Source organism: Epinephelus moara, chromosome 5, assembly GCF_006386435.1.
Source record: "Epinephelus moara isolate mb chromosome 5, YSFRI_EMoa_1.0, whole genome shotgun sequence".
NCBI classification, from domain to species: domain Eukaryota; kingdom Metazoa; phylum Chordata; class Actinopteri; order Perciformes; family Serranidae; genus Epinephelus; species Epinephelus moara.
In genome coordinates, this window is record NC_065510.1 from 36,257,487 (window position 1) to 36,267,469 (window position 9,983).

General features: G+C 38.9%; 1 protein-coding gene across 2 annotated transcripts in view; it reads right to left on the reverse strand.

Moving 5' to 3' along the window:
• Window positions 1–2,077: 2,077 nt before the first annotated feature.
• Window positions 2,078–9,983, reverse strand: part of gtf2e2 (general transcription factor IIE, polypeptide 2, beta) — a 20,606-nt gene continuing 12,700 nt past the window's right edge. For both annotated transcript variants that reach the window (XM_050043906.1, XM_050043905.1), the window contains exons 3-8: window positions 7,987–8,069; window positions 7,170–7,277; window positions 4,980–5,162; window positions 4,694–4,787; window positions 3,040–3,155; window positions 2,078–2,864 (exon numbers count right to left, since the gene is read on the reverse strand). In XM_050043906.1, the coding sequence (XP_049899863.1) occupies window positions 2,745–2,864; window positions 3,040–3,155; window positions 4,694–4,787; window positions 4,980–5,162; window positions 7,170–7,277; window positions 7,987–8,069 (704 nt within the window). In that variant the 3' untranslated portion in view covers window positions 2,078–2,744. The remainder of the gene's footprint in view (window positions 2,865–3,039; window positions 3,156–4,693; window positions 4,788–4,979; window positions 5,163–7,169; window positions 7,278–7,986; window positions 8,070–9,983) is intronic.

The following is a 9,983-nucleotide window of genomic DNA, read 5'->3' on the forward strand; positions in this document are numbered from 1 at the left end:
AAACAGGAGTTATTACAATGTTTTCAGTGTATATGCACAATTTGAAAAGAAGACACAATGCCAAAACTAAATGAGACAAGTTTCCTTCTTCTCTATCAAAATTAATGACAACACTTTAAAGGGAAGCTGTTATGCTTATCTTCAGGTTCATACTAGTGTAGAGGGTTTCTACTACAACTATTATACCCTTTAATGGTCCAAGAAAACCCTCATAATGTCTGTACTGCAACACCTGTACTCACTCTCTATTTGGGACACTCAATTTTAGTGCCCTGCATTCATGTATTAGTAGTAGTATATAGTATTGCGATGTTTTTGTGTGGTAACATCGCATTGTCACATAGTGCAAAGTATTGATTTTTTAATTACATAAATTATTAATATTACAAATACAAATTAAACTTTAAGTAGCCTACGAGAATATGATAAACAACGTTCATTTTGCTGCAAAAAAATGTCTGAAGTGAGATGAACAGACTGAAAACTATCTTATTAGATAAAATAGATGTTGACAAAGTTTTTCTTTGGGGACATAAATTGCAGTTGAAAAAAAGGTAATAAATCGCAACATATTTTATCACAATACTTAGTATATATCGAATCGTGGATCTTGGTTATTCCAACCTATAGTACACAAGTTGCCGAGTTGATGTCATATGACAGAGACACATGGTGGGCAAAAGCAAATGTTTGGTTGATGTTAAGAAACTTTTTATTAATTCACATATTGCATATTAACTTTTGCTCATGTGTAATATGGTTTATTATATTGTAACCATTAGTTTATTAGAGTGAGCTAGATTAGATACAAAAATGATTTATTAGTACCTGAAAACAAGTCAGGTAAAGCATCATTTTAGTGGTTTGAGAGAATGTACTTGTGCAGCAACAAGTCTGGGACAAAATCACGTTGTAATATAAAGTTTCAAACTGTTAAACTATACCTGGATAGCAACATCAGTCTTCACTCTGAGCAACAAGACACGACACATCTTATCTATAGCGTCCATGTTGTTTCTACATTACAACTTAAAAGCTCATGGATGCACCAAAGTCGGAATAGCGACTTCCCAACTCTGGAAATGGGACCATTTGGGAAGCACATGAATACAGCACGAGCCCCCCTTCTGAAAAAGCCCAGTCTGCTCTGATTGGTCAGCATTTCCGGGTCTTTCGAATCAACTGTAACGGAGAAAGTGGCACTTTCTACCATGAAAAATGACTATTAAAAGCTTCAAACAAAACCAGACATGTTCCAGAAGGAATATGATCCAAAACTGGGGAGAAACTGAACATATCAGCTCTCAAGTTGACATCTTTCCCTGCCATTAGCACGTAGCTTCATTTAGCTGTGTAGACCACATAATGGAAACTCCTGCAGTAGCGTGCTTGAAGCAAATGACCATGTGAAGAAATTCAGCACACTATGATGTCATACTGTAGCCAGAGTAGAAAAAACATTGGAATCAGAGTATTCAGGATGGTCTGAAGTCTGAGGTTTTCGCTACTTTTGCATATGTTAACCTCATTATTTGATACTTTGGCTGCGTTTAATATGAACATCTGACATTCATTCATTCATCTTCTAACCGCTTCATCCTCTTGAGGGTCGCGGGGGGGGGCTGGAGCCTATCCCAGCTGACATTGGGCGAGAGGCAGGGTACACCCTGGACAGGTCGCCAGTCTATCGCAGGGCTGACACATAGAGACAAACAACCATTCACGCTCACATTCACACCTACGGACAGTTTAGAGTTATCAATTAACCTAGTCCCCAATCTGCATGTCTTTGGACTGTGGGAGGAAGCCGGAGTGCCCGGAGAGAACCCACGCTGACACGGGGAGAACATGCAAACTCCGCACAGAAGGGCTCCCACACCCGGGATCGAACCGGCAACCCTCTTGCTGTGAGGCGAGAGTGCTAACCACCACACCACCGTGCCGCCCAACATCTGACATTGTACCACTATATCTAACAAACAAAATATGGAAAAGCACAATAGGTCCCCTTTAATGTTAGCATCTGATCTAATAGAATTGTCACCGCAGCGCATGTAAATCAAGCAACAAGGCTGAATCCTGTAACAGTGTAATTTATTAAAATAAATTCAAAAAGTTTTAAACCACTATGCCACAGTGGTGCAAAGTAAACAACTTTAAATACTTTGAAATTTCACAAGAAGTAAGGTCCAAGATGTTTAATGCTGGATGAGAGACCTCAATGTGATGCACTGTACAACACAAGCCTGTCTTCTGCTATTCCTATTACAAGGATGGAAGGTTGCCATCAGGTGAGGACTGCTGCCCTTTAAATTCAAAGCTTCCACTCACACCTCTGTGATGTACTAAATTAAATGAAGAAAAAAGTATTTACACACTTAAACCTCATTTACATTTTAACAGTTCGGATGCAGCATCCCCTTTAAGGATGGTGGTTTTGTTAAGGGCATTCAGTCTCCCTAAATGGTCTCAGTACCCTTTTCCTCCAGTGTCCTTCAGTTATCACTTATCAGTAAACTAATTAAAAAGGATTCCACAACACAGTTGCTATTCACTCCATGTAATACAAGACCACTGATCACTGAGAGGAGTGCAAAGAAAGGAAAAGAAGCTAGGTTTGAAATAACAGACAGCCATAAAAAAGTCTGTATTGTAGTGTGGCCAGGGTCTCCGTCTCCAGCCGTGTCTGATTTACAGATTCTCCATCACTCCTCTGAGGGCATGAAGCAGCGAGGGAGAGGATCTCACTTCTTTACAGGAAGACCGTCTGAATAGTCCTCCAGTACGCCTGCCAAATGGTTGTTGTGAGTCTTGAAGTGTCTCTTCCTCTGCCCACCTTGCTTCTTCCTCTTTTGAACCGGTAACTGCAGGGAGCACAGAAACACAGTCAGCAACACTGATTTAAGATGCTTCATTAACAAGGTACAAATGTCAACAGTCAGTGTTAAATGTTAAAACCTTTGTTTCTAGTGAAATAAAGGTGAGTATATTTAAATTTGGAATGAAAACGAAGCAGATGGGAGACCAGGGGACACCAACCACTTTCTTTGGTCCTGTTTCTTGCATGGAGGAGATTCCTTGTTTCTTCAGGTACTCCTCGATCTTCTCTTCGTCCATGGAATCAACTGGAACGCTCCTCCACAATTTCTGGAATTCTGCAATTAACAGACAAAGGTTTGAGCCAATAATACACTGACTGAACATCCAGACCCCCAATTATTTCATAATTCTGATCATAATTCTCATTAAATAACAGCTGGGATAGGCTTTAGCTCCCCCACGACCCTGAACAGAAGTGGTTACGGATAATGGATGGCTGGATATAAAATAACAAAACAAACTCAGCGCAAGACTGGATAAAAACTACAGAATGAAAGAGACAGTAAGCTTAAAAGATGATTTTGATGTAGATAATTATATCTGCAAAGAAATTAACATGTATAATAAAGGGGCAATAACCATGAAAATGTTTGAATTCTTGTGTATTATGTATGTGTTTGATCAACCTAATCAAAAAATAGAAAATAAAAACTTATTTTATCAGACTAGCAGTTCAAACTGAGATATTAAATTGACAAAAAAGACATATATATCACTATATTTCTCACCAAATACCTCGATATAGACCATTGGTGCTTTGACAAAATATTAACACAATGATATTTTTGATAAATAATCATCATTGATGTGGATATAATGACTAAGTGGGTAAAGACAAATAACAGAGCAGCTAGAATAGTCTGGCAAGTTCAGAAAATGACATCACTTTACTGTAATGTAGCCTTTAAAACCAGGAAAAGACAACACTGTTTTTTATTTAATTATTTATTTACATATAAATTATCAATCATTAATTTGCTCTAGCTCCAAGAGACAGCGCTTCAGAGAGAGAGAGAGAGAGAGAGAGAGAGGGAGAGGGAGAGAGAGAGAGAGAGAGAGAGAGACTCCTTTTTTGGCACCCAAGGATTACAGCACCTGGTATGCAGACACATCACCACATTACTTAATCCAGTTAAAACAATACTTACAACTTGGATTAATTCTATGAAAAACCTTTTGAGTCTTTTGATGGAACATGACGGGTAATAGAGGATTGGACACATTCTGACCTAATGACAGCTTCAGAGGAAGGGTGTCACACCTTTTTTTTCCATCTCTCGTTTAGCAAGATGGTATAACTCAATGAATTACTGTCATCTGTGGTGCTCATAACTGTAGTTTCAGTAAATGAACTTAACGACTGAATTGTAGAGAATCTAACCAAGCTAACAATGTGTAGCATCTCCATACTGACAGAAGTTTAAACATTTATATCTGTATGTGCAATCTTAACAGCTAATTGATGTTAGCTCAAATGGGTAGCCAACAACCTGTTGTACACATCCAAAGAACTTCTATAATGATTTGGTTTATTCGTCCAAATGTGTAGCCACACCGGCCTGGTAAAACTGACCAGATGTTTACTATATATTGCCCAAGCCCTATCTAACCTCAAACCTTTGTATGGTAGCAGCTAAAGAGCCAAAGTGTGATGTTTTATATCTTAATGTGACAATTTTAACAATTCCTTGATCATCTAAATCTCCACATTAAATACAGACACTCAGTGACAGACAGAAATACAGCCAAGACAAACAGACAGTGAGAGAGAGCCATTTATTACAGTTGACTGACAAAGCTGACTTATGCTCACCTTCATCCACCATAAACTGGCAGTGCTTGTCATTGTAGAATAGGATCTTCTTCTTATCTGGTCTTGTCACAAAGATAATTTGATCCCCCAAAGCCTGTGAACACATGAGAGCTCATGTTTCTGCCCTTATTGTTCAGTCTCCATAGTGTTCACTCGTCATACAACAGTGTGAGACACAAATGTGTGTCCCCCTCCATTAATAAACATAGTGCAGAGTACACAGTAGGCGACATCTTTGTGCAGACATACATGTGCTTTCGTATGAATGACATTTCTTGTGTGCTACCTTGATGGCCTTGGCTGAGTTGGGCAGCCCCTCCTCTACGTCGTCCAGCAGCACCCCTCCCAGGCCCAGCTGGTCGTGTTTGTCCAGCAGCCTCAGTAAGGCTTTCTTGTCCTTCAGGTTGTACTTGGGCTTGAAGCCGTACGTCCCATCCCGGACGTCAATTTTCGGGTTGTTGACCAAGGCCTTAGATTGTCAGAAAGTGAAGAAGTTGATGTCAGGTTTTAAGTAGCTAGTTAAGTAGTGAACCAGCTGGAAGATGTCAATGTGTATTTAAACGATTTTGTGATGTAAAAATTATGTGAATTTATACAGGCTAATTATCTGCAAACCTTAAAGGGTATCTTTGGTATTTTTCCAACTTGGACCATATTTTCCCAGGTGTTTGTGTCTAAGTGACTAATGGGGATAAAAATTGTTGAAACTGGTCCAATATTGAGCGAGAATGCTGGAGCTGGCAGCTGTGAAAAAGGCTGCAATGTAACCACTCAGGGCATTTGTGCATCGTCAATTTATGGCCATTAATAGCGCTTGTTATTGCCACTGGCAATCTCAAAATGTTATTTCAAGTGTCTGGCAACATTATGCAATCCCTCCAGGATCTTGCGGCAAAAAAAACCCCTTGAATTTACAGCCAACTTTGTCAAAAATCGCGTTAAAAATTGTGGCATTTTATGTGATTTTTTGCGGGAAATTGCGGCAAATGACAAAAGGAGAAAATTTTTTAAAAAATTTTTTAAACTACTACCTCCAAAAAAATAAGTCTGCTATAATAATCATACTGAGTATTACAAAAATAGCTGCAAATGTTTTCTCATAGTTCTCTTCTTTACTGTTATTTAATTAGTTTCAAAACATGGACTCCAATAATAAAAAATCCTGAGTGAATACTGTAGCTCTCAAACCAGACAATGTGACTGTATAACAACATGTAAGCTACATCTTCTGTTAAAAAAACATTTTAATGAAGTCAACACATATTGTATGCATTTAAACAGTGCAAATTCTTATGTCAATACAGAGCGTTTCTCCATACTGCAATGCCATTAGCGCAATCTGATGACGCATCTGATGACGTTTCAAATGACGTCAGATGTGCGACAACCACCGGTCAGCCGGAAAATGCGGAAAAATCGTGGGACTTTTGAAAAATTGCAAGCCCCCACAAATATTGCGGACTTAAGTTGATTTTGCGTTAATTATTGCGATCGCAAGATCACAATTTTCTGGAGGGACTGATTATGGAAAGGATTCACTACAGAGATAGACCGTTTTGTCAAAGAGTAAGATCCTTTTTGTTTCACCAGAAACAGCCCCAAAATCGCTATCATAAAACCCACCAGACTCCATTTAAATAAATAGTAATTTTATCCTCCTCAAACACACCTTCTTCAAAGTTGACAGAAACAAAACTCATAATACCATCTGGGTTCATCTTTCCACTGTTCCAGCAATCATCAGCTCTGGTTTGGTTGAAATAATCTCTTAATTCACCCAGTTAGATGTTAAAATATGACGGTTCTATACACGCTACTATTACTGTTGATTTTAGTCTAGTGGCTTTAGCGATAGCTATTTCAGGACTGTTTCTGGTTAAACAAAAAGGATCTTACTTTTTAATAAATATGTCTATGTCTGTATGGATCCTTTCCATAATGTTGTCAGACACTTTGAATAATCATCCGAGCCTGTCAGTGGCAAAAACAAGGACTTTTAGTGGACATAATGGACGACACACAAATGCCTCAAGTGGTTACACTGCACGAGTTTCAGCAGCGTTCTCAAACAATACTGGACCAATTTCAAAAACTGTTGTTCCCATTAGTCACTCAGACACAAAACCATGGGAAAATATGGTCCGGGTTAAAAAAACAAAAAACAAAGTTACCTTTTAATACTTCATTCCTATTTTGCACCATTCATCTATTTAGGGATAAATCTTTAACATGTTGTCAACAGTATCTTCAACATGGTATTGAATGTTATATGGATGTGCGTTATCTGCACCATCACTCAGCTTCTACTCAGTGGCTACCGTCTTTTGCAACATACAGGATGTTGTGGTTGTGGCTCACATCAGCCTACAGATGATTTAAGATGTTAAACAGGTCAGTGAAATGATGTAGGGCGAGGAGAAGTGTACTCCTGGTGATGAATAGCAGGTGGCATCATACTGAAGAAACACAAACACACCTCGGTCATGAGCCACTGTTTCTGTTTCATGCTGATGTCAAGAAGTTTGGTCTCATCCAGAATCTCTTCTAGGGTCAGGAAGTGTGTATCACCATTCTGATGCCTTGTCTGAGAGTACAGAACAGAAAAGCAAATGGATTTACATAAAGAATACACACACACACACACACACACACACACACACACACACACAGTCAACACAGTATAAACCTTCCAAAGCGCTTATTTCAAAATGTAAGCAATTCTTAGCTCCCACCTCGACAGGGTTTCAGCCAAATGACTACAGTGATTTTGTGCCTTACATCCAACTGTCAGGCTATTTTACACAGTTTGAAACTGTGTATTCAACAGATGGCACCAAAACAAATGCACACATTAAAAGGAAATCTGTCAACTTGAGTGTGAGTTCTGCAGCGAGGGATGAGTCAGACAGCTCGTGTGACAGGGCCTGGCTGCCTCTTCGCAGAGTCACAGCATGATAAACAAGCTGTTAACATACCAAAAGAAAGACTGGGGACCAAATGTTACGCAGCGGACACGACTGACTCACTGGACTGACACAACAGACAACAAGTCAATCTTTTCAAGCGCTTTGATGGAGATGACGACATGCTTAAAATCTAGTAATTAAGTGGATGCTGTTGTGAGAGCTTAAAATAAATTTGGAGAGGAACAATGTCCATGAGACTTCAAAACACCATTGTCTCAGATAGTGCTCATTTGCAGAGGCAAACGCATTAACAAGATAAATACAATCACCACTGAATTACCAGAGAATGTTCCTTTTATCACAGACAAAATGTCTCCGGAGGCTTACCTTCATATAATTGACTATTTTGGCGAGGCAGCCGAACTTGTACCCAGAGCTTGTCTTGATGTTAAAGTTGCCATTACTAGACTCTGTGGAGGAAAAGAGTAACAACAGTTAAGGCAAAATATTTAAATGTCACATCAGTATTGTTTTAGGCTGACACCAGTGGACTACATGGATAGATAGAGGCCACAGGTTGTTGTGATAAAACTGTTTAAAATCATGAACATTTAAGGTGCTCTGTGCAAAATTCAGAGTGTATGGGATGTCTGCACATGGTTCTCAAAATGAAGGTAGCAGTTAATGGTGCTAACTCCATAAACAGTGCTAAACAACAGCAACAGTGCTGACAGAGCTTGAGTCTGAGAGTTTGTTAACCTGGGGGAACCGAAGGTTAGGTGCTACACTTGGGTTATGTTAACGACACTGATTGATGACTGCCGTATGAGTGCAGTGCAAAGCGACGGCAATGAAGTATCCAGCATGCACATGTACACGCACCTGTTCAGTTCACCACAACAAACTATAGGAGAAGCTCTGTTACAACACACAGAGGCAGCATGACTTCATTCTTTGGTCAGGATGCCATTACTCCACTTTGTCTTTACATAGCGAATGATGGTTTGCTGCTATATCAATGCTCTGAATGTTGCGTACATAATAGTTAAAACATGATTTGCACACTAGCTTGTCTTATATTACAACAAATAAATTACATGATTTTCTTTGGTGTTCACTAATCTTTATTTAATCAGGCTGAAATTTTTCATTGCATGCATTATTCTACATTTTTCTTACTGTCAACAGAACAGTTCCAAAGGAAAGACTGAAACCAACAGTTTGTTTCTCAGTACTTTCCAAGTTTCTTGTCCTGTCTGTAGCATTCGGACTCTAGCATATTTGTTATGCCGAAGACGTCACTGTTTACAAAAGGGCCAAAAATATATACTTTAAATTTTTTTCAAAAGTTGAATTTTTTTCCAAAATTTGAATAACACACATTTAGTGTGCTAGTGAGTAGCTATGGCAGCAGTGACAAAATAAGCTGCAGTAGCTATATTGACATGTTCATAGCAAACAGTGCATCAATGGGTTTCATTGATGTTTTTGTAATAATATTTGGACAGTAATGGAGTTCTATGGCACAAATGAATAATATACAGTAGGTTTTGGCTACACAGCTAAAACGTGTTATTTGGATCAACTTGTTAGTTTTGGTCCTTTATTGAAAATAAAAAAATATATAATATCGCCAGCTTTATCCTTCGCCAGCTGAGGAGAGACCACAGCCATTTTCTAAGGGGTCCCTTGACCCCACTCCTTAAAATATCTGAATGAAAATGGGTTCAAGTTTATGCTAATCCCATGCAGTCTGGGGTAAAAACCAAGCAGCTTTTTGGATACAGTATAAATGTTTTATTTCTGCCTATTGTATTTTAATATTTATGCACACTGGGGTCCAAAATCTGTCTTGCAATTGCATAAATTGTGTATGAATGGAAATCTGAGACACATGGATTCAATGAGCCCAGTTGCATTCATGTATGATGGTGTTAGTCCCTGTAGCAGCCATTCCATTGAAGTGAGACCATTTTTTGAGGCAGACATCACTGTATAAAATTTCCTCTTGTGACCTCTAGAGTAATCACAGCCTCATGATATTTTACAACCACAAACTAAAGACCTTGGGCATTGAGAGGATGGGTGGCTTTCATAGATATATTAACAATACGGAGGGTTCTCAGCAGTTATAAAAACAGAACGCTCACCATCCAATTGGACAAAAAAATAAATGCAATTCTTACGGAAATATCCCAATGTCAACAGTGTTTGATACCATTTCACAGCATGGATTTTTCTATGGTGTTCCTTAAAGGGCCAGTGTGTAAAATGGGTTGAAAACAGTGATATCAGTGGTCAAATTCTAGATTGCAGGGCTCACTCGCTCACCCCTCCCGTCGGGTAAATGACGGTGGCCTCGTAGGGACAAAAAGCCTTGCGCA